The 26,163-nt window shown below is 50.3% G+C and overlaps 1 protein-coding gene across 1 annotated transcript in view; it reads left to right on the top strand.

Annotated features, from left to right (window-relative positions):
• Window positions 1–6,154: 6,154 nt before the first annotated feature.
• Window positions 6,155–26,163, top strand: part of PYROXD1 (pyridine nucleotide-disulphide oxidoreductase domain 1) — a 29,420-nt gene continuing 9,411 nt past the window's right edge. The window contains exons 1-8 of the mRNA XM_069963722.1: window positions 6,155–6,271; window positions 13,260–13,340; window positions 13,772–13,891; window positions 15,057–15,185; window positions 15,266–15,339; window positions 16,046–16,215; window positions 16,920–16,996; window positions 17,075–17,207. Of these exons, the coding sequence (XP_069819823.1) occupies window positions 6,197–6,271; window positions 13,260–13,340; window positions 13,772–13,891; window positions 15,057–15,185; window positions 15,266–15,339; window positions 16,046–16,215; window positions 16,920–16,996; window positions 17,075–17,207 (859 nt within the window). The 5' untranslated portion in view covers window positions 6,155–6,196. The remainder of the gene's footprint in view (window positions 6,272–13,259; window positions 13,341–13,771; window positions 13,892–15,056; window positions 15,186–15,265; window positions 15,340–16,045; window positions 16,216–16,919; window positions 16,997–17,074; window positions 17,208–26,163) is intronic.

Below are 26,163 nucleotides of genomic sequence, written 5' to 3' on the forward strand. Positions count from 1 at the left end.
GCCATCTATGAGGATGATAACATGGAGCCATCTATAAGGGGGATAATACACAGAGGAGCCATCTATAAGGGGATAATACACAGAGGAGCCATCTATAAGGGGGGATAATACACAGAGGGGCCATCTATAAGGGGGATAATACACAGAGGAGCCATCTATAAGGGGGATAATACACAGAGGGGCCATCTATAAGGGGGATAATACACAGAGGAGCCATCTATAAGGATAATACACAGAGGAGCCATCTATAAGGGGGATAATACACAGAGGAGCCATCTATAAGGGGGATAATACACAGAGGAGCCATCTATAAGGATAATACACAGAGGAGCCATCTATAAGGATAATACACAGAGGAGCCATCTATAAGGAGGATAATACACAGAGGAGCCATCTATAAGGGGGATAATACACAGAGGAGCCATCTATAAGGATAATACACAGAGGAGCCATCTATAAGGATAATACACAGAGGAGCCATCTATAAGGGGGATAATACACAGAGGAGCCATCTATAAGGGGGATAATACACAGGGGGGCCATCTATAAGGGGATAACAGGGGGGGGCATCTATAAGGGGGATACATGGGAGGTATCTATAAGGGGGATAACATGGGGCCATCTATAAGGGGATAACAGGGGGGCTTTCTATAAGGGGATAACAGGGGGGCTTTCTATAAGGGGATAACATGGGGGCCATCTATAAGGGTATAACAGGGGGGCCATCTATAAGGGGATAACAGGGGGGCCATCTATAAGGGGATAACAGGGGGGCCATCTATAAGGGGGATAATAGGGGGGCCATCTGTAAGGGCAATAACATGGGGGCCATCTATAAGGGCGATAACATGGGAGGCCATCTATAAGGTGGATAACATGGGAAGCATCTATAAGGTGGATAACATGGGAAGCATCTATAAGGTGGATAACATGGGAGGCCATCTATAAGGGCGATAACATGGGGGCCATCTGTAAGGGCGATAACATGGGGGCCATCTATAAGGGCGATAACATGGGGGCCATCTATAAGGGCGATAACTTGGGGGGCCATCTATAAGGGAGATAACATGGGAGGACATCTATAAGGGGGAAACATTGGGGGCGTATACAATAGGGCATGCACAGAGGGATGCATGTACTACAGTGGACCACACAGAGGGGGGCATATACTATAAGGGGGTCAAATAGAGTCAGCCTACCCACTAAATGAGGGTGTAAAGGGGTCAATACACATGTGCAGTTTGTATAGAGATGAGGATGGTGACGGAGTGAGGAGCCTAATATGTCTGTCTGGAAGATTCTGTGGATTCGTGGCTCGGAGAAGTTCTCATAATGGACCAGGACAGATGGAGAAGAAGACGAAAAGGGAAGAATTCTGATGAGAAAAGACGCCCCCTGTAAGTCACCTGATATAACTGCACTGTAATGTATATGGTGTATAGGAGTGGAGCTGGGGCTACCTCTATATGACTGTATAGGGTGATAGTGATCTGTGTACAGAGGATTTTATTCAGTAGCAGCGGTGCTGTTAGTCAGTATGTGGTGGTGTTGTTCAGTAGCAGCGGTGCAGTTAGTCAGTATGTGGTGGTGTTGTTCAGTAGCAGCGGTGGTGTTAGTCAGTATGTGGTGGTGTTGTTCAGTAGCAGCGGTGCAGTTAGTCAGTATGTGGTGGTGTTGTTCAGTAGCAGCGGTGGTGTTAGTCAGTATGTGGTGGTGTTGTTCAGTAGCAGCGGTGGTGTTAGTCAGTATGTGGTGGTGTTGTTCAGTAGCAGCGGTGGTGTTAGTCAGTATGTGGTGGTGTTGTTCAGTAGCAGCGGTGGTGTTAGTCAGTATGTGGTGGTGTTGTTCAGTAGCAGCGGTGCTGTTAGTCAGTATGTGGTGGGGTTGTTCAGTAGCAGCGGTGGTGTTAGTCAGTATGTGGTGGGGTTGTTCAGTAGCAGCGGTGCTGTTAGTCAGTATGTGGTGGGGTTGTTCAGTAGCAGCGGTGGTGTTAGTTAGCAGTGTTAGTATGTTGTTGTTATTGTTTAGTAGCAGTGGTGGTGTTAGTCAGTATGTAGTGGTTATATCTGTTACTTGTTATCTGGTACTGTGTTTTATTGGTGTTAGTATACTGGATTTAGTCTGTAACAATATATTGGTGATGGTTGTGGTGTAGTGGTAATACTTCCCCCTTGTATACTGATATTATTGGTCTCAGTATACAGGATTTGGTCAGTAAAAGTATGGCGGTAATATGTATAGTGATAATATTTCTTTCCTATATACAGGTATTATTGGTAATTATATATATATATATATATATATATATATATATATATACACACACACACACACACATACATACACACCAATAGCATTGCTTGGCCAAGGAAGGAGGGGCCCAAGTTGACCTCTTGCATCAAGGTCCAAGAGACATTAGCTACGCCTCTGAGCACAGCATAAACTATAACGCACGGACATGGAGAGAAAGGAGCTGCACCTCACGCCTATGGCTGACACTAATGCTGCACCTCACACCTATGGCTGACACTAATGCTGCACCTCACACCTATGGCTGACACTAATACCTCACACCTATGGCTGACACTAATACCTCACACCTATGGCTGACACTAATGCTGCACCTCACACCTATGGCTGACACTAATGCTGCACCTCACACCTATGGCTGACACTAATACCTCACACCTATGGCTGGCACTAATGCTGCACCTCACACCTATGGCTGACACTAATGCTGCACCTCACACCTATGGCTGACACTAATGCTGCACCTCACACCTATGGCTGACACTAATGCTGCACCTCACACCTATGGCTGACACTAATGCTGCACCTCACACCTATGGCTGACACTAATACCTCACACCTATGGCTGACACTAATGCTGCACCTCACACCTATGGCTGACACTAATACCTCACACCTATGGCTGACACTAATGCCACTTGGCTACATTTAAAAACCAACTCCAGGATGTTCGTATATAATTTGATCAAACCATATTGCCTCATGTACCACATGCAGGTCCCCGGGTTCACATGGGTCCCGACACTAACTCCACACTGTGTCAGTCAGCGACCGCCAACCCTGCAAAGCAAGCACAAACAGGGAAGGAGGCCATAGAATGGCCCTGCAACCCCAATGTCACAGGACCAAACCCCAAGGGCCCCCCCAAAACCCATCAGGCACAGCTGGCGGAGAAAGCTGCCACCAAGCAACACAAGTGTGACCATAGTCTAGGAGGGCCCTTGGGGTTTGGTCCTGTGACATTGGGGTTGCAGGGCCGTTCTATGGCCTCCTTTCCCTGTTTGTGCTCGCTTTGCGGGGTTGGCGGTTGCTGACTGACACAGTGGTGAGTAATTGTGCGTTTACACAGAAAGATTTGTCTGACAGATTTTTGAAGCCAAAGGCAGGAACAGACTGTAAAAAGGATGGCAGCGGCCATTGATCACTATGAATATGAGCATAGTGACAGCTGTAAGGATCAGGCCGCGGTGATACCGTCCCCACACTCCTCAGGACGGCGGCGGCCATTGATCACTATGAATATGAGCATAGTGATGGCTGTAAGGATCAGGCCGCGGTGATACCGTCCCCACACTCCTCAGGACGGCAGCCGCCATTGATCACTATGGATGTGAGCATAGTGACGGCTGTAAGGATCAGGCCGCGGTGATACCGTCCCCACACTCCTCAGGACGGCGGCCGCCATTGATCACTATGGATAGGAGTATAGTGATGGCTGTAAGGATCAGGCCGCGGTGATACCGTCCCCACACTCCTCAGGACGGCGGCGGCCATTGATCACTATGGATAGGAGTATAGTGACGGCTGTAAGGATCAGGCCGCGGTGATACCGTCCCCACACTCCTCAGGACGGCGGCCGCCATTGATCACTATGAATATGAGCATAGTGACGGCTGTAAGGATCAGGCCGCGGTGATACCGTCCCCACACTCCTCAGGACGGCGGCCGCCATTGATCACTATGGATATGAGTATAGTGACGGCTGTAAGGATCAGGCCGCGGTGATACCGTCCCCACACTCCTCAGGACGGCGGCGGCCATTGATCACTATGGATGTGAGTATAGTGACGGCTGTAAGGATCAGGCCGCGGTGATACCGTCCCCACACTCCTCAGGACGGCGGCGGCCATTGATCACTACGGATGTGAGTATAGTGACGGCTGTAAGGATCAGGCCGCGGTGATACCGTCCCCACACTCCTCAGGACGGCGGCCGCCATTGATCACTATGGATAGGAGTATAGTGATGGCTGTAAGGATCAGGCCGCGGTGATACCGTCCCCACACTCCTCAGGACGGCGGCGGCCATTGATCACTACGGATGTGAGTATAGTGACGGATGTAAGGATCAGGCCGCGGTGATACCGTCCCCACACTCCTCAGGACGGCGGCCGCCATTGATCACTATGGATGTGAGTATAGTGACGGCTGTAAGGATCAGGCCGCGGTGATACCGTCCCCACACTCCTCAGGACGGCGGCCGCCATTGATCACTATGGATATGAGTATAGTGACGGCTGTAAGGATCAGGCCGCGGTGATACCGTCCCCACACTCCTCAGGACGGCGGCGGCCATTGATCACTACGGATGTGAGCATAGTGACGGCTGTAAGGATCAGGCCGCGGTGATACCGTCCCCACACTCCTCAGGACGGCGGCGGCCATTGATCACTATGGATAGGAGTATAGTGACGGCTGTAAGGATCAGGCCGCGGTGATACCGTCCCCACACTCCTCAGGACGGCGGCCGCCATTGATCACTATGGATATGAGTATAGTGACGGCTGTAAGGATCAGGCCGCGGTGATACCGTCCCCACACTCCTCAGGACGGCGGCGGCCATTGATCACTACGGATGTGAGTATAGTGACGGCTGTAAGGATCAGGCCGCGGTGATACCGTCCCCACACTCCTCAGGACGGCGGCGGCCATTGATCACTATGGATGTGAGTATAGTGACGGCTGTAAGGATCAGGCCGCGGTGATACCGTCCCCACACTCCTCAGGACGGCGGCGGCCATTGATCACTATAGATATGAGTATAGTGACGGCTGTAAGGATCAGGCCGCAGTGATACCGTCCCCACACTCCTCAGGACGGCGGCCATTGATCACTACGGATGTGAGTATAGTGACGGCTGTAAGGATCAGGCCGCGGTGATACCGTCCCCACACTCCTCAGGACAGCGGCGGCCATTGATCACTACGGATAGGAGCATAGTGACGGCTGTAAGGATCAGGCCGCGGTGATACCGTCCCCACACTCCTCAGGACGGCGGCGGCCATTGATCACTATGGATAGGAGTATAGTGACGGCTGTAAGGATCAGGCCGCGGTGATACCGTCCCCACACTCCTCAGGACGGCGGCCGCCATTGATCACTACGGATGTGAGTATAGTGACGGCTGTAAGGATCAGGCCGCAGTGATACCGTCCCCACACTCCTCAGGACGGCGGCGGCCATTGATCACTACGGATGTGAGTATAGTGACGGCTGTAAGGATCAGGCCGCGGTGATACCGTCCCCACACTCCTCAGGACGGCGGCGGCCATTGATCACTACGGATGTGAGTATAGTGACGGCTGTAAGGATCAGGCCGCGGTGATACCGTCCCCACACTCCTCAGGACGGCGGCGGCCATTGATCACTACGGATGTGAGTATAGTGACGGCTGTAAGGATCAGGCCGCGGTGATACCGTCCCCACACTCCTCAGGACGGCGGCGGCCATTCATCCATCACTTCCCATTACAGGATTCAGGATGAGAGGCAGCGCATACGGCATCACGTGACTCAGACAACACGTGCTTCACATCTATAACAAAGTGGGGGGGGGATGTAAATATCAGAAGTGGATAGAGTGACCTGGACCAGTGTGAACACGCTCCACAATCCGCCCATCTCATACTGTGCCAGTCCCTCATACTACACACCCTGGAAACCAACCACACCTACAGGCCTCCAGCACTGCTATACCCGTCCATGTGAGGAAATGGCAGCCATCTTCCTGGAGACCAAAGCTCCGCGCAGAGGAAACACGTAATATACGCCAATGCTCCGCCTGTTACCGGGGAAACAGAAGACAAACCGGAAGCTGTGAGCCAATGGGAGGGGAGTGACGTCTTATAAACCGCCCCCTTAGTGTGTCTGTCACCAGAGGCCGGGAAGATGGCGGCGGCTGCAGTGAGAGCGAGGAGCCTGGTGGTCGGAGGAGGAATAGCCGGGGTCACGTGTGCAGAGCAAGTGAGGGGGAGGACTGACGTCATAGCTGTGATATATATCATTCTAACTAGACTACTGTGACGTCACTGCTGTATAATATATCTGATATCTGGAGAGCGGTGATGTCACTGCTGTATAATATATCTGGAGAGCGGTGATGTCACTGCTGTATAATATATCTGGTATCTGGAGAGCGGTGATGTCATTGCTGTATAATATATCAGGAGAGCAGTGATGTCACTGCTGTATAATATATCTGGAGAGCGGTGATGTCACTGCTGTATAATATATCTGGTATCTGGAGAGCGGTGATGTCACTGCTGTATAATATATCTGATATCTGGAGAGCGGTGATGTCACTGCTGTATAATATATCTGGAGAGCGGTGATGTCACTGCTGTATAATATATCTGGAGAGCGGTGATGTCACTGCTGTATAATATATCTGGAGAGCGGTGATGTCACTGCTGTATAATATATCTGGAGAGCGGTGATGTCACTGCTGTATAATATATCTGGAGAGCGGTGATGTCACTGCTGTATAATATATCTGGAGAGCGGTGATGTCACTGCTGTATAATATATCTGGAGAGCGGTGATGTCACTGCTGTATAATATATCAGGAGAGCGGTGATGTCACTGCTGTATAATATATCTGATATCTGGAGAGCGGTGATGTCACTGCTGTATAATATATCTGGAGAGCGGTGATGTCACTGCTGTATAATATATCTGGAGAGCGGTGATGTCACTGCTGTATAATATATCAGGAGAGCGGTGATGTCACTGCTGTATAATATAGCTGATATCTGGAGAGCGGTGATGTCACTGCTGTATAATATAGCTGATATCTGGAGAGCGGTGATGTCACTGCTGTATAATATATCTGGAGAGCGGTGATGTCACTGCTGTATAATATATCTGGAGAGCGGTGATGTCACTGCTGTATAATATAGCTGATATCTGGAGAGCGGTGATGTCACTGCTGTATAATATATCTGGAGAGCGGTGATGTCACTGCTGTATAATATATCTGGAGAGCGGTGATGTCACTGCTGTATAATATCTGGAGAGCGGTGATGTCACTGCTGTATAATATATCTGGAGAGCGGTGATGTCACTGCTGTATAATATATCTGGAGAGCGGTGATGTCACTGCTGTATAATATATCTGGAGAGCGGTGATGTCACTGCTGTATAATATATCTGGAGAGCGGTGATGTCACTGCTGTATAATATATCTGGAGAGCGGTGATGTCACTGCTGTATAATATATCAGGAGAGCGGTGATGTCACTGCTGTATAATATAGCTGATATCTGGAGAGCGGTGATGTCACTGCTGTATAATATATCTGGAGAGCGGTGATGTCACTGCTGTATAATATATCTGGAGAGCGGTGATGTCACTGCTGTATAATATAGCTGATATCTGGAGAGCGGTGATGTCACTGCTGTATAATATATCTGGAGAGCGGTGATGTCACTGCTGTATAATATATCTGGAGAGCGGTGATGTCACTGCTGTATAATATAGCTGATATCTGGAGAGCGGTGATGTCACTGCTGTATAATATATCTGGAGAGCGGTGATGTCACTGCTGTATAATATATCTGATATCTGGAGAGCGGTGATGTCACTGCTGTATAATATATCTGATATCTGGAGAGCGGTGATGTCACTGCTGTATAATATATCTGGAGAGCGGTGATGTCACTGCTGTATAATATATCTGATATCTGGAGAGCGGTGATGTCACTGCTGTATAATATATCTGATATCTGGAGAGCGGTGATGTCACTGCTGTATAATATATCTGGAGAGCGGTGATGTCATTGCTGTATAATATATCTGATATCTGGAGAGCGGTGATGTCACTGCTGTATAATATATCTGGAGAGCGGTGATGTCATTGCTGTATAATATATCTGATATCTGGAGAGCGGTGATGTCACTGCTGTATAATATATCTGGAGAGCGGTGATGTCACTGCTGTATAATATATCTGGAGAGCGGTGATGTCACTGCTGTATAATATAGCTGATATCTGGAGAGCGGTGATGTCACTGCTGTATAATATAGCTGATATCTGGAGAGCGGTGATGTCACTGCTGTATAATATATCTGGAGAGCGGTGATGTCACTGCTGTATAATATCTGGAGAGCGGTGATGTCACTGCTGTATAATATAGCTGGAGAGCGATGATGTCACTGCTGTATAATATATATGATATCTGGAGAGCGGTGATGTCACTGCTGTATAATATATCTGGAGAGCGGTGATGTCACTGCTGTATAATATATCTGGAGAGCGGTGATGTCACTGCTGTATAATATATCTGGAGAGTGGTGATGTCACTGCTGTATAATATATCTGGAGAGCGGTGATGTCACTGCTGTATAATATATCTGATATCTGGAGAGCGGTGATGTCACTGCTGTATAATATAGCTGGAGAGAGGTGATGTCACTGCTGTATAATATAGCTGGAGAGAGGTGATGTCACTGCTGTATAATATATCTGGAGAGCGGTGATGTCACTGCTGTATAATATAGCTGATATCTGGAGAGCGGTGATGTCACTGCTGTATAATATATCTGGTATCTGGAGAGCGGTGATGTCACTGCTATATAATATATCTGGAGAGCGGTGATGTCACTGCTGTATAATATATCTGGAGAGCGGTGATGTCACTGCTGTATAATATATCTGATATCTGGAGAGCGGTGATGTCACTGCTGTATAATATATCTGATATCTGGAGAGCGGTGATGTCACTGCTGTATAATATAGCTGATATCTGGAGAGCGGTGATGTCACTGCTGTATAATATATCTGGAGAGCGGTGATGTCACTGCTGTATAATATATCTGGAGAGCGGTGATGTCACTGCTGTATAATATATCTGATATCTGGAGAGCGGTGATGTCACTGCTGTATAATATATCTGATATCTGGAGAGCGGTGATGTCACTGCTGTATAATATATCTGGAGAGCAGTGATGTCACTGCTGTATAATATATCTGATATCTGGAGAGCGGTGATGTCACTGCTGTATAATATATCTGGAGAGCGGTGATGTCACTGCTGTATAATATATCTGGAGAGCGGTGATGTCACTGCTGTATAATATCTGGAGAGCGGTGATGTCACTGCTGTATAATATATCTGGAGAGCGGTGATGTCACTGCTGTATAATATATCTGGAGAGCGGTGATGTCACTGCTGTATAATATATCTGGAGAGCAGTGATGTCACTGCTGTATAATATATCTGGAGAGCGGTGATGTCACTGCTGTATAATATATCTGGAGAGCGGTGATGTCACTGCTGTATAATATATCTGGAGAGCAGTGATGTCACCTCCTGTATAATATATCTGATATCTGGAGAGCGGTGATGTCACTGCTGTATAATATATCTGATATCTGGAGAGCGGTGATGTCACTGCTGTATAATATATCTGATATCTGGAGAGCGGTGATGTCACTGCTGTATAATATATCTGGAGAGCGGTGATGTCACTGCTGTATAATATATCTGATATCTGGAGAGCGGTGATGTCACTGCTGTATAATATAGCTGGAGAGCGGTGATGTCACTGCTGTATAATATAGCTGGAGAGCGGTGATGTCACTGCTGTATAATATATCTGATATCTGGAGAGCGGTGATGTCACCTCCTGTATAATATATCTGATATCTGGAGAGCGGTGATGTCACTGCTGTATAATATATCTGGAGAGCGGTGATGTCACTGCTGTATAATATATCTGGAGAGCGGTGATGTCACTGCTGTATAATATATATGGAGAGCGGTGATGTCACTGCTGTATAATATATCTGGAGAGCGGTGATGTCACTGCTGTATAATATATCTGGAGAGCGGTGATGTCACTGCTGTATAATATAGCTGATATCTGGAGAGCGGTGATGTCACTGCTGTATAATATATCTGGAGAGCGGTGATGTCACTGCTGTAAAATATATCTGATATCTGGAGAGCGGTGATGTCACTGCTGTATAATATATCTGATATCTGGAGAGCGGTGATGTCACTGCTGTATAATATATCTGGAGAGCGGTGATGTCACTGCTGTATAATATAGCTGGAGAGCGGTGATGTCACTGCTATATAATATATCTGGAGAGCGGTGATGTCACTGCTGTATAATATATCTGGAGAGCGGTGATGTCACTGCTGTATAATATATCTGATATCTGGAGAGCGGTGATGTCACTGCTGTATAATATATCTGATATCTGGAGAGCGGTGATGTCACTGCTGTATAATATATCTGATATCTGGAGAGCGGTGATGTCACTGCTGTATAATATAGCTGATATCTGGAGAGCGGTGATGTCACTGCTGTATAATATATCTGGAGAGCGGTGATGTCACTGCTGTGTAATATATCTGGAGAGCGGTGATGTCACTGCTGTATAATATATCTGATATCTGGAGAGCGGTGATGTCACTGCTGTATAATATATCTGATATCTGGAGAGCGGTGATGTCACTGCTGTATAATATATCTGGAGAGCGGTGATGTCACTGCTGTATAATATATCTGGAGAGCAGTGATGTCACTGCTGTATAATATATCTGATATCTGGAGAGCGGTGATGTCACTGCTGTATAATATATCTGGAGAGCGGTGATGTCACTGCTGTATAATATATCTGGAGAGCGGTGATGTCACTGCTGTATAATATCTGGAGAGCGGTGATGTCACTGCTGTATAATATATCTGGAGAGCGGTGATGTCACTGCTGTATAATATATCTGGAGAGCGGTGATGTCACTGCTGTATAATATATCTGGAGAGCAGTGATGTCACCTCCTGTATAATATATCTGATATCTGGAGAGCGGTGATGTCACTGCTGTATAATATATCTGATATCTGGAGAGCGGTGATGTCACTGCTGTATAATATATCTGATATCTGGAGAGCGGTGATGTCACTGCTGTATAATATATCTGGAGAGCGGTGATGTCACTGCTGTATAATATATCTGATATCTGGAGAGCGGTGATGTCACTGCTGTATAATATAGCTGGAGAGCGGTGATGTCACTGCTGTATAATATAGCTGGAGAGCGGTGATGTCACTGCTGTATAATATATCTGGAGAGCGGTGATGTCACTGCTGTATAATATATCTGGAGAGCGGTGATGTCACTGCTGTATAATATATATGGAGAGCGGTGATGTCACTGCTGTATAATATATCTGGAGAGCGGTGATGTCACTGCTGTATAATATATCTGGAGAGCGGTGATGTCACTGCTGTATAATATAGCTGATATCTGGAGAGCGGTGATGTCACTGCTGTATAATATATCTGGAGAGCGGTGATGTCACTGCTGTAAAATATATCTGATATCTGGAGAGCGGTGATGTCACTGCTGTATAATATATCTGATATCTGGAGAGCGGTGATGTCACTGCTGTATAATATATCTGGAGAGCGGTGATGTCATTGCTGTATAATATATCTGATATCTGGAGAGCGGTGATGTCACTGCTGTATAATATATCTGGAGAGCGGTGATGTCACTGCTGTATAATATATCTGGAGAGCGGTGATGTCACTGCTGTATAATATATCTGGAGAGTGGTGATGTCACTGCTGTATAATATATCTGGAGAGCGGTGATGTCACTGCTGTATAATATATCTGGAGAGCGGTGATGTCACTGCTGTATAATATATCTGGAGAGCGGTGATGTCACTGCTGTATAATATATCTGGAGAGCGGTGATGTCATTGCTGTATAATATATCTGATATCTGGAGAGCGGTGATGTCACTGCTGTATAATATATCTGGAGAGCGGTGATGTCACTGCTGTATAATATATCTGGAGAGCGGTGATGTCACTGCTGTATAATATATCTGGAGAGCGGTGATGTCACTGCTGTATAATATCTGGAGAGCGGTGATGTCACTGCTGTATAATATCTGGAGAGCGGTGATGTCACTGCTGTATAATATAGCTGGAGAGCGATGATGTCACTGCTGTATAATATATATGATATCTGGAGAGCGGTGATGTCACTGCTGTATAATATATATGATATCTGGAGAGCGGTGATGTCACTGCTGTATAATATATCTGATATCTGGAGAGCGGTGATGTCACTGCTGTATAATATATCTGGAGAGCGGTGATGTCACTGCTGTATAATATATCTGGAGAGCGGTGATGTCACTGCTGTATAATATATCTGGAGAGCGGTGATGTCACTGCTGTATAATATATCTGATATCTGGAGAGCGGTGATGTCACCTCCTGTATAATATATCTGATATCTGGAGAGCGGTGATGTCACTGCTGTATAATATATCTGGAGAGCGGTGATGTCACTGCTGTATAATATATCTGGAGAGTGGTGATGTCACTGCTGTATAATATATCTGGAGAGCGGTGATGTCACTGCTGTATAATATATCTGGAGAGCGGTGATGTCACTGCTGTATAATATAGCTGATATCTGGAGAGCGGTGATGTCACTGCTGTATAATATAGCTGATATCTGGAGAGCGGTGATGTCACTGCTGTATAATATAGCTGATATCTGGAGAGCGGTGATGTCACTGCTGTATAATATAGCTGATATCTGGAGAGCGGTGATGTCACTGCTGTATAATATATCTGATATCTGGAGAGCGGTGATGTCACTGCTGTATAATATATCTGATATCTGGAGAGCGGTGATGTCACTGCTGTATAATATATCTGATATCTGGAGAGCGGTGATGTCACTGCTGTATAATATATCTGATATCTGGAGAGCGGTGATGTCACTGCTGTATAATATATCTGGAGAGCGGTGATGTCACTGCTGTATAATATAGCTGGAGAGCGGTGATGTCACTGCTGTATAATATATCTGGAGAGCGGTGATGTCACTGCTGTATAATATATCTGGAGAGCGGTGATGTCACTGCTGTATAATATATCTGGAGAGCGGTGATGTCACTGCTGTATCTGTATATTCCAGCTCTCCCTGCAGTTTCCTGATGATGTCATATACCTGCTTACTGCGGCTCCGCTGGTTAAGGCTGTGACCAACGTGAGGCAGGTAGGATGCTTTGCTCTTGGTGGGCACTACCCAGCATGGGGATTGGGGGGGGGGGGGGCACTACCCAGCATGGGGGTTGGGTGGGTGGGCACTACCCAGCATGGGGATTGGGGGGGGGGGGGGCACTACCCAGCATGGGGATTGGGGGGGGGGGGGCACTACCCAGCATGGGGATTGGGGGGGTGGGCACTACCCAGCATGGGGATTGGGGGGGGGGGGGCACTACCCAGCATGGGGATTGGGGGGGGGGGGCACTACCCAGCATGGGGATTGGGGGGGGTGGGCACTACCCAGCATGGGGATTGGGGGGGGGGGGGGGGGCACTACCCAGCATGGGGATTGGGGGGGGTGGGCACTACCCAGCATGGGGATTGGGGTGGGTGGGCATCCTCCTGTGTTGCTGCGGTAATGGCTCTTGCATCATCTCTCAGGTCTCGCGGGCGCTGGAGGAGTTTGATGTGGAGGAGCAGACGAGCGCCGCTCTGCAGTCTCAATTTCCTAATATCAGGGTTGTGCACTCGGCACTAAAGGAGTTAAAGGCCGATCAGCAGGTGAGGGTCATGTGACAATGGCGGGGGGGGGGGGCCCTGCGGTTCTTGGGGGGGGGGGGGGGGGGGGGGGTGCTCATGTGTCTAATGTGGTGTCTACCTGTATCCTCCTCCATTACTGTCACCCAGTCTCCTGAGTTAGCACTGTATTGTGATCACCCAACTTTCCCAGGCTCCTGAGTGAGCTCTGTATGGGAATCACCCAGCTTTCCCAGGCTCCTCATTGTGCTCTGTATGGTGATCAGATCACCCAGCTTTCCCAGGCTCCTCAGTGTGCTCTGTATGGTGATTACCCAGCTTTCCCAGGCTCCTGAGTGAGCTCTATCTGGTGATCACACAGCTTTCCCAGGCTCCTCAGTGTGTTCTATATGGTGATCACCCAGCTTTCCCAGGCTCCTCAGTGTGCTCTGTATGGTGATCACCCAGCTTTCCCAGGCTCCTCAGTGTGCTCTGTATGGTAATCACCCAGCTTTTCCAGGCTCCTGAGTGAGCTCTGTATGGGAATCACCCAGCTTTCCCAGGCTCCTCATTGTGCTCTGTATGGTGATCAGATCACCCAGCTTTCCCAGGCTCCTCAGTGTGCTCTGTATGGTGATCACCCAGCTTTCCCAGGCTCCTCAGTGTGCTCTGTATGGTGATCACCCAGCTTTCCCAGGCTCCTCAGTGTGCTCTATCTGGTGATCACACAGCTTTCCCAGGCTCCTCAGTGTGTTCTATATGGTGATCACCCAGCTTTCCCAGGCTCCTCAGTGTGCTCTGTATGGTGATCACCCAGCTTTCCCAGGCTCCTCAGTGTGCTCTGTATGGTAATCACCCAGCTTTTCCAGGCTCCTGAGTGAGCTCTGTATGGGAATCACCCAGCTTTCCCAGGCTCCTCATTGTGCTCTGTATGGTGATCAGATCACCCAGCTTTCCCAGGCTCCTCAGTGTGCTCTGTATGGTGATCACCCAGCTTTCCCAGGCTCCTCAGTGTGCTCTGTATGGTGATCACCCAGCTTTCCCAGGCTCCTCAGTGTGCTCTATCTGGTGATCACACAGCTTTCCCAGGCTCCTCAGTGTGTTCTATATGGTGATCACCCAGCTTTCCCAGGCTCCTGAGTGAGCTCTGTACCGTGATCACCCAGCTTTCCCAGGCTCCTGAGTGATGGCTCTTATTGATGTTCTGCAGGTGGTGGTGACGGAGGACGGGACGTGTTACCAGTATGATCAGCTGTGTGTGTGCACCGGGGCCCGGCCTCGCCTCATCGTAGAGGGGAATCCGTATGTGCTGGGGATCCGTGATACTGACAGCGCCCGGGTACGGACCAGACACTACTCCTCTCTGCTGTGTAAGCCCTGGCAGCACTGCTCATCCAGTCTCCTCTCTCCATGTTACAGACCTTCCAGCAGCATCTGACCAGGGCGCGGAGAGTGATGGTCGTGGGCAATGGTGGGATAGCTCTGGAGCTGGTGTAAGTAAAAGGACATGTCCGCCGATACAAAGGAACAGCCTCCCTGCTGTGATCAGTCACTTCCATCACTCCTCTAATCCGTCTCCTCGCTCTGATCGCTGGTTCAGTCTCCTAGTTCTGTTTCATCTCCTCGCTCTGTCGGCTCGGTCTCTGTCTCCTCGCTCTGTCGGGTCGGCTCGGTCTCTGTCTCGGTCTCCTCGCTCTGTCGGGTCGGCTCGGTCTCGGTCTCCTCGCTCTGTCAGGTCGGCTCGGTCTCTGTCTCGGTCTCCTCGCTCTGTCAGGTCGGCTCGGTCTCTGTCTCCTCGCTCTGTCGGGTCGGCTCGGTCTCCTCGCTCTGTCGGGTCGGCTCGGTCTCGGTCGGCTCAGTTTCGGTCTCCTCGCTCTGTCGGGTCGGCTCGGTCTCGGTCTCCTCGCTCTGGCGGGTCACCTCGGTCCCCACAGATCTGCTTCGGTCTTCTCGGCTCGGCCTCTTTGCTCTGACGGGTCGGCTCTGTCATGGATTCCTTGCTCTGTCGGGTCGGCTCTGTCATGGATTCCTCGCTCTGTCGGGTCGGCTCTGTCATGGATTCCTTGCTCTGACGGGTCGGCTCTGTTTCTTACTGTGATCGGTGGATCTCCTCGCTCTGGCCGGTCGGCTCGGTCCCGGTCTCCTCGCTCTGGCCGGTCGGATCTCATGGCTGTAAGCAGTCTCTTTTGTCCTTTGCAGGTACGAGATGGAGGGGTGTGAGGTCATCTGGGCCATCAAGGATAAGTCCATTGGCAATACCTTCTTTGACGCCGGAGCCGCAGAATTCCTCATACCACAGCTCAAGTCTGAGAAACCTCCAACCTCCCTGACCTGCAAGAGGATGAAATACACTACAGAAGGGGGCAGTGGTGAGTGCGGGGGTCCCTGGGGCCATGTTCTGGCTTTAAGCAGCGGGGGTCCCTGGGGCCATGTTCTCGTTGTAAGCTGCAGGGGGTGTGGGGGTCCCTGGGGCCATGTTCTGGCTGTAAGCAGCTGGGGGTGTGGGGGTCCCCGGGGCCATGTTCTGGCTCTAAGCAGCGGGGGGTCCCCGGTAGCCATGCTCTGGCAGTAAGCAGCTGGGGGTGTGGGGGTCCCCGGGGCCATGTTCTGGTTGTAAGCAGCGGGGGGTGTGGGGGTCCCCGGGGCCATGTTCTGGCAGTAAGCAGCTGGGGGTGTGGGGGTCCCCGGGGCCATGTTCTGGTTGTAAGCAGCGGGGGGTGTGGGGGTCCCCGGGGCTATGTTCTGGCTTTAAGCAGTGGGGGGTGTGGGGGTCCCCGGGGCCATGTTCTGGCTGTAAGCAGCGGGGGGTCCCCGATAGCCATGCTCTGGCAGTAAGCAGTGGGGGTCCCCGGGGCCACGTTCTGGCAGTAAGCAGCGGGGGGTTTGGGGGTTCCCAGGACCACGTTCTGGCAGTAAGCCGCGGGAGGTTTGGGGGTTCCCGGGACCACGTTCTGGCAGTAAGCCGCGGGAGGTTTGGGGGTTCCCGGGACCACGTTCTGGCAGTAAGCAGTGGGGGGTTTGGGGGTTCCTGGGACCACGTTCTGGCAGTAAGCAGCGGTGTATGTTATTTTAGGGCAGCAGGATGGCGGGATTGGTAGCGCTCTGGGTCCGGACTGGCATGAAGGGATCGATCTAAAGGCTGCTCAGGAGGTGACTACCAGAACATGGAAGAGACTCGTCTCCTGATATCTCCGTCCACCGCGTCTACATCTCTGATCTCATCCTCAGATCTTGCGTTCCGTTCACATTGAGGCAGAATGCGAGGTGCACAGGATCCTGCTCCACCAGGAATTCAAGGGGTTAAAGATTTCAGCCTTGTCTGTGCCCGGAAGTGAGAAGGATGGCGCCACCTCTGACCCAGGCAAGTACTGCAGGACAGCTATGGACCTTCTCATATACGCATATGATTGTAACTCTTATTTTATATAAAAATACAAAACCTAAAAGCGGCATAATAACCATAACAATAATTCATAAACTAATGAAATAGCAGACATATAAACAATTCATAGCAAAAGAATATAAGAGCCTATTGAAGCATATACAGATACTAACTATATGTGTATAATATATATATTACACACACACACACACACACACACACACACACACACACACACACTATATACTCCATACACACTCCATACTTTACATATCCCCAACACCATAGACCACCCAGCAAACCCTCAGGGCTCAGGTTCGATGTCTGTAAGCCGTCTACATCCGATCCATCACAAAAACAAAACAAAAATCTAAGGTGATAGCGTCGGCCCCTCACCAGGAAAGAGACTACTCGGCTAAGGCACCTTAAAGGAAATCCCCCTCCAAAGGGTCTTTGAACGTCCCATAGGTCCACTCAGCATAGGAAAGGGCAGCCAGCCGATGGAAGCGCCTACCCTTTGATATACTTCTATATTAATTTAGCGACCCATGACGTACGTCTGGTACGTTCCCGCCGGAACCCCGCTCTGAACGACACCTCTATTAGCCGGCACGGGTCCCGTTGCCACGTCGGCTAATTAAGCACTTCAATGCAGCTGTCAAACCTGACAGCTGCATTGAAGTGCTTTATGCACAACATCCCTGGTGTCTAGTGGGACGGATCTCCCCCCCCCCCCCCCCCCCGCGATGCGATTGCGGGAGGGAGATCAGTTTTTCTGCCCGTTCCGGGCCTCAGCGTCGCAATGACGCTGATCCCGGCTCGGCAATAGATTGCTGTGGCCTGAAGCAGGCCAAAGCAATCTATGACCGATGTAATCGATCTTTGCTGTGTATATACGAGTCCCCCAGGGGGATCAGTGCTGTGTATATACACGAGTCCCCCAGGGGGATCAGTGCTGTGTATATACACGAGTCCCCCAGGGGGATCAGTGCTGTGTATATACACGAGTCCCCCAGGGGGATCAGTGCTGTGTATATACACGAGTCCCCCAGGGGGATCAGTGCTGTGTATATACACGAGTCCCCCAGGGGGATCAGTGCTGTGTATATACACGAGTCCCCCAGGGGGATCAGTGCTGTGTATATACACGAGTCCCCCAGGGGGATCAGTGCTGTGTATATACACGAGTCCCCCAGGGGGATCGGTGCTGTGTATATACACGAGTCCCCCAGGGGGATCGGTGCTGTGTATATACACGAGTCCCCCAGGGGGATCAGTGCTGTGTATATACACGAGTCCCCCAGGGGAGCTTCTAGTTTATGTAAGAAAAAAAAAAAAAGAAAAAGTGTTTTTATTAATAAAAATCCCCTCCCCTAATAAAAGTCCAAATCACCCTCCTTTTCCCATTTTATAAATATAAATTAATAAATAAACAAATAAATAAACATATTTGGTATCGATGCGCACGTAATCGCCCGAACTATTTTATCACTTTCCTGATCTCGCACGTTAAACTGCGTCAGCGCAAAAAATTTCCAAAGTGCAAAATTGCGCATTTTTGGTCGCATCAAATTTATAAAAAATTTTGTAAAAAGTGATCAAAAAGTCACATATGCGCAATCAAGGTACCGATGGAAAGTAAACATCATGGCGTAAAAAATGACACCTGACACAGCGCCATAGACCAAAGGATAAAAGCGCTGTAAGCCGGGAATGGAGCGATTTTAAAGAACATTATATTTGTTAACAAGGGTTTGAATTTTTTAAAAGCCATCAGATAAAATAAAAGTTATAAATGTTATATATCGTTATAATTGTAACAACTTGAGGAACATATATAACAAGCCAGTTTAACCCCAGGGCGAATGGCGTAAATGCAAAACTCCTGGAAATCAATTTGACAGCGCAAATGATTTTTTTTCCGGTTTCGCTGCATATTTTATGGAAAAATAATGCCTGTCATTGCAAAGTACAATTTGTTTCGCAAAAAATAAGCGCTCATATAAGTCTCTAGGTGAAAAAAATGCAAGCGCTATGGACTTTTAAACATAAAATGGAAAAAGCAAAAGCGCAAAAACGAAAATTGGCTTTGACCTTAAGGGGTTAAAAGGACAATGAAGCAGGAAGTGATCCATATTCTCCAATGCTCCCCCACACTCCTCTCGGGGACACCCCTTCTTGTCAGAGTTCCTGTACTTCAGATTGTCCTTCACATATAGCCTACCATGAAAGCTGCGCCAGGTCAAATCCCAAAACTTTAGGGGAATCCTACGTGAATTTTAAACAGACAACCCAATCCCCTGATCCCCACCTGGGCAATCCTTGAGGGCCAGTGGTTTCTGGAAATGGCTCAGTAAGACCCTCTTGTCGAGGATTCTCCTCGGGAGAGTTCTCACCTCCCACATTCCCAGCCCCCACCGCTTGATGACCTTCAGAACCAGTGCAGCATAAGTCGGGAGATGCCCGTGTGGCATGCGAAGATCCTTCACTCGACCGCCCATCTCCCATTCCTGGAAGAAAGGCTGAAACCATTTCCTGCAAGAGACTACCCACGGAGGAGCCCTCTCTTTCCAGAGGTTCGCAACATTGGTCTTTAAAAAAGTGTTTACTAAAAACACCACCAGGTTGACCATACCCAACCCGCCTAGTCTCCTCGTGCGGTAAGTCACCTCCCTCTTAACTAGGTTAAGTCTGTTCCCCCACAACATTAGGAAGAACAGACCGTAGACCCGCGTCCAGAGGGGTTCCGGCAAAAGGCTCACACTGCCCAAGTAGATTAACAACTGGAGCAAGAAAGACTTGATCAAGAAGACCCTTTCCCTAAAGGTCAAAGACCAACCTTTCCACTGTTCCACTCTTTTGGAGACATCTTCCAGTCTGCTCTCCCAATTTCGTGTGGGGTAATCCCCGGGACCAAATTCGATGCCCAGAATTTTTGCAGATTCTTGGGGCACAAGGAGGGTGTCCGGGAGACAAAACTCAGGGTCTCCCCCTCCCAACCAAAGACTTTTGCACTTGTCACAGTTGATTTTAGACCCGGTTGCCTCAGAGTAGCAATCCACCTCCGACATCACCCACTCCACCTCCCCCTGGGAAGAGACAAAAATGGAGACATCATCGGCGTACGCCACTACCTTCAAGGATCCGGCGTCGCCAGGTCCATCCTCACCCCCGCCAATGGTCTACCATCTATCCTTCGGAGGAAGGGGTCGATGGCGAACGCATAAGGCAGAGGGCTTAAAGGACAGCCCTGACGTACACCAGACTCCACCGCAAAAGGGCGGCCCACCCAACCGTTCACCAATGGAAAAGTCTCAGCCCCTGCGTACAATGTTCTCGGCCAATCAACGAACCTCCCCGGCAGACCGTATTTCAAAAGAGTAGACCAGAGGTACTCGTGATCAACCCGATCAAAAGCCTTAGCTTGGTCCAAGGACAGTAGAAACCCCTTCCAGTGACCAGCCCTACCCTGCTCCACGGCCCCGCGGACACAGAGCACAGCACTAAAAGTGCTACGACCAGGAACAGAGCAGTGCAGACCGGGAACAGAGCTGGGGTGCAAACTTCACCAACCTGTTGAATAGCACTTTTGCCAGGATCTTTCTGTCCACATTGAGAATTGGCGTCCCATAGCGCTTCTCAATGTGGAACGGGTCTTTACCCTTTGACAGGATGATCAGAGCCGACCTCGGCAGAGTGCCCGAGGAGAGACACTCATTTATTACCTCAGTCAAGAGGGAAACCAAAGCGTCCTTAAAGGTCTTATAAAATTCGGACGTTAAGCCATCCGGCCCTGGTGACTTTTTGAGGGCGAGCCTCTCAATCGCCAGCCTGACTTCCTCTTCTCTGATCTTCTCTGTCAAAACATTAAGAGAGGGGTCAACTCCTGACCGGGAAATGGCATCAGCCAGGAAAGCCGATGTCCTGCCTCGATCAAGATCCCTCTTCCCTAAGAGATTCGAGTAGAAGGCTCTGATGACCTCCAAGATCCCCGATCTGGACTTGTTCAGAGATCCTGTACTATCGACCAGGCCTGACACAAACTTACTATCCACTGACATCTTACAGCTTCGACAAGGGTCGGGCGAGTGGTGCTTCCCAAAATCCCTCTCGAAAACCAAAGACGTGTGTCTCTCGTACTGGCACATCTTCAGCAAAGACTTCACTCTGGAGATCTCCTCTCTGTCACCTCCATTCGAGACAAGGACCTCGAGTTTCCTCCTTAGTGCCTGATATAGGCGATCCCTATTCATACTACTAAGGTTCGCGGTCTGGCGGAAGAATTTCGCCGCCCGTTTTTTGAACATCTCCCACCACTCTGACTTAGTGCTGCATAAGTCCAGCAATGGTACCTGGCTCTGCAGAAACTCCTCAAAGGATTGTCTGATTTCCTCGACTTCCAGGAGAGACGAATTCAGCTTCCACAATCCCTTTCCCATCCTGGGGGTCTCTGAAACATTCAAAGAAAACATAATCAAACAGTGATTGGAGAATTCTACCTCCACCACCTGTAAAGGTGGAGAGACAGCCTCCTCCTTAACAAAAAACCTATCTATCCTAGACCTGACCTCTCTACCCCTGAAATAGGTGAACCCACTGTGGTCTGGAGTATGTCGGATGTGGACATCCACCAGACGAGTCTCACTGGCTATGCTGTTCAGAGCGGCGCTATCATAACCTAGCCGATCTCTGGAGCCTCCTCTATCTCGGGACCTTGTTACAGCATTGAAGTCCCCTCCAAAGATGACCTGCCGGCTAGTAAAAAGTAGAGGCTTAATCTTCATAAAGAGACTTTTGCGGTCTCATTTAGTCTGTGGACCGTAGATGTTTATGAGGCGCAGCTCTTGTCCCTTCATGAGGACGTCTAATACCAGACATCTCCCCATTTCTAGCTCGATTACGCGTCTGCATTCAACCTGTGCGGTATTAAAAAGAGCCGCCACCCCGCTATACGGCTCGGCCGCAAGAGACCAATGAGAGGGGCCATGCCTCCACTCACGCTTCGCCTTATGTATAGTTGCTAGATCTGTAAGTCTGGTCTCTTGCAAAAAGAAAATGTCGGCCTGTATTCGACCGAGAAAATCAAAGGCCATAAATCTTGCCGTATCTGACTTTATGCTGGCGACGTTAATACTCGCCAGAGTCAACGGGGAGGGTGCCGCCATCATGGGTGATCAAGCTTGACAGCCCTCTTTTTCCCTCCCCCTTCCTTGTGCTTAATATCTTCATCAGACTTTCCTTCCTTTCCCCTTTTCAAGCACACAGACACATCCATATTTACAGGGCGTGTTCCCTCCTCCACACAAGTCACACTCTGCACCCCACATGGTCCTGAGACAGGTCCTCCCCCCCGTTACCTGAGAGGAAGACCTGACACCCCTCAGAGACCTCACTTCAGACACCGGCACCGACTCCCCAGCCCCCTCATCAGAGGAGGAAATATCCCTGAGGGCCCGATACCGGTTAGGGCAGCCTACCAGAGGGGAGCCAGTAGGTTCTTCCGCCGGTATCTGGACAAGGGTGAGGGGAACGGAATGATCCCACTCAAGGGAAGAAGACTCCTTCTTCTTCACCCGCTTTCTCTTTTTTCTGGCACCCGATCTTCTCTTATTCTCTAGCCACTGTTTGCTTTCCTCATCCAGACTCTCTGCGGGAGAGGAGGTTGCAGTAGTGGCCCTCTCCTCCTCCTCTCTATCCAGTCTCCTGGACTCCTCCTCCAACTCACTGTCCCTCAAGTCCTCAGCAATCTCCACCACCTCAGGCTCAGGTACAGGGACCTCCTCAGCTGCCACCTGAGGTTCCCCCTCCCTTTGCCTCCGGCGTGTCTCCATACGCTTCAGCTTGGATGGTGTTAATTTTCTCTTCCCTGGACCAGTAGCCTCCCTGCCTCTGCTGGTACCCTCTCCGGTAGGGTCAGCCTCACGGCTAACCCCAGCTGAAGTTTGGACCGCATTGGCAAGGGGACCGGACAGCGGCTGAAAGGGTGACCGAGATCACCACACAGGTTGCAACGAATGTCCCCACAGGCTGCGGCAAGATGTCCTATCCCCCCACACAGGGCGCATTTCTGCACCTTACATTGTGCACTAAAGTGTGTGGGGTCACCGCACCTATGGCGGACCTTCGGCTGCCCCTGGTAGAAGAATCCTGTCCCTCCCCAAGAAAGTGGAAGAGGGAATGTGGGTGACAGAATTACCTGAAACCTTCAACTTGACCATGAAGGTCCAGGCCCCCGACCAGATACCAAACTCATCCCTGTTCTTCTGGGGAATGTTGAATGTTAACGCCCAATCCAGGTCATGATGTCTATGCAAGAAAGAGATTCGTTACATGTTAATACCGTCACTTTCTTGATGTTGTTCTGACGGGAGACTGCTTGGACAGCAAAGTCTCTCCATTCGGGTTCTATCTTTGCCAGCTCGTACCGAGACCAAAAAAGCTCAAGCCCTTCAGCCCGGACGAAACTGACATCGAAAATCGGGGAACCATGAGGATGTATCAGGGCAAAGATGTCATTAGCCCTGAAATCCATCTTGAGGAGGAGCTCCACTACTTTAGTTCTATTAGGACAGGGATCATTGCCCCTCCACCTAAGACGGACCACATTCCTCCTGGCCACCCCGGACCCGGCTGTGGGGAGTGACCATGACTCCTCCCCGCTCCTTTGCTCTCGGAAGGCGGCTAAGCCATGCCTCTCTATCCAGAAAGACAACTCTACCTCTCTACCCTCTACAGTGATAGATCTATCCCCCCTCCGCAAGGCCTCCAAGAAGCGCCTTTGGGTGTCACTATTCCCAGGACCAGGGGGTGCAGCTCTCTCATACAGCCTACGTGCCCCGGCAGCAACACTCGCATAGCTCCTCACCGCCGCTGCCGGGGGTTCAGACGGACCAACCACACCAGCATCTCTCTCCACAGGAACCATGCATCCGCCCCCTCCACTCATCCTCCGATCCCCAACATCCATCCTCTCATCATCTTCCCCATCCTCCCTCGCTCCCTCTCCACCATTCACACCACCATTCAGTCCTGGACCAGAAGGCACAGACAGGTTAATGCAGTCACCGATAGGAGTGACCTCAGCTTCACCGGGAGAACCTGGCAAGTCTCCGTCCACCGCTGTAACAGCAGCAGGCTTCAACTTCTCGCCAGGAACCCCCTCCACCTCATGGGTCACATGACTCGTCGCCATCTTTACAGCTGTAGTTTGTCCGGATGTTGTCCCACCATCAGCAGCATGTTTAGTCTCTTGCATGGTCCCAGTGGATGTGGGAGCAGTCACTTTAAGGGCTTTCATTGCCTTAGCGGCGGCATTTGCCAGTCCAGCTGTGGCCGGTTTTATTATTCCTGCCGAGGTGCCACCTGTCCCAGCAGCCGACACGGTTCCCCCACTAGAAACCACCACAGGTGACACCTCGACAGCAGACCCCACCGCAGAGCCTGCATTACCGCCCGGCACCCCGTGGCACCGCTCACCTGCGCCCTTGCTCCTAATCTCTGACACAGGGTCCACAGCCTTAACCTTGTCTGATTTGCTGTGGCCCCCCGATGCCAGAGACATGCAGCCTCCCGCTGGGCGGCCAACCTTCCCAACAATGTCCGGCTTCACAGCCGTAATCGCCCTGACACTCTTACTGCTACCACAAGCCGAAACAGCATCATGTGATGTTACTGAGGGAACCTTCATACTCTGTCCACCGCTCATCCCCTGCTGAGAGCCCACCACAGGGCACCTACTAGGTGGAGCTGGGGAAAGGGGGGCATTAGATGGAGACTCACCCCTTTCTGGTCCAACCACCCGCACCGGAGATTCCATCTGTATGATGGCCGCCATCAGGTCCCCTCCTGGGTCGCTGTCACCGTCTGGGCCTCTGGGTCCTGGAGCTGAGGGCTGTCCGGGGCAGATCCCACTCTGGGACCCCTGGGTCACATCAGGAGCCTCGGCCTCCTCCGCTCTCTCCATGTAGTCACTCTGGCTTAACCCCTTGTTCATTTGGTCAAACCTGGCCTGGTTCAGCAGCTTCTCCTGGAAGGGCCCGCTGTTCCTCTGAATGTCCATATTTTCCTTCTCCAACATATTGATCTCAGACTTCAGTCTCATTATGACCTTGTTGGCATCCGTGCGCTTACGCCCAGATGCTGTATTCACCTGGACTCGGGCGCATCTCAACTCCGCACGCAGTTTGCACAGTTCTTTGCCATTCAGTTCATATGTCTTGATAAAATAAGCAATTCTGGATCCATAAACATCAGTCGTCTCCTCAGGGCTCCTCACACCGCAGTCCTTCACCTCCAGCACAGCCTCCCGGCGGCGGCTAGAAACCAGAGGGGGGGCAGAGGAAGCATCACTGCGACCCCCGCCAGATCTCCGTACCCCCTCCGAATAGGCCAGTTGCTGTGCACCATCCGTCCCCGCCGGCCTACCCCGGGAAACAGAGGCCTGGGACTCGCCTTCCTCCTGCATCCCAAAGCCCACTCCCCCCAGGCAGAAGGGAGCAGGCCTCAGGCACCAGACTCAGAGCGATCCCAGCAGCAGAGAGCTCCACCTGCACCACAACACCTGACCAGGAGAGGAATCAGCTGTCACCTCCCCCCCCCCCCAGCCTGACATGGCTGATACCAGAGAGTAATAGTGTATATACCTGTCCTACAGTCACCTCCCCCCCCCCCCCAGCCTGACATGGCTGATACCAGAGAGTAATAGATTGTATATACCTGTCCTACAGCCCCCCCCCCCCAGCCTGACATGGCTGATACCAGAGAGTAATAGATTGTATATACCTGTCCTACAGTCACCCCCCCCCCCAGCCTGACATGGCTGATACCAGAGAGTAATAGATTGTATATACCTGTCCTACAGTCACCTCCCCCCCCCCCAGCCTGACATGGCTGATTCCAGAGAGTAATAGATTGTATATACCTGTCCTACAGTCAC

This window comes from Dendropsophus ebraccatus, chromosome 1 (genome assembly GCF_027789765.1).
Source record: "Dendropsophus ebraccatus isolate aDenEbr1 chromosome 1, aDenEbr1.pat, whole genome shotgun sequence".
Classification (NCBI taxonomy): Eukaryota; Metazoa; Chordata; class Amphibia; order Anura; family Hylidae; genus Dendropsophus; species Dendropsophus ebraccatus.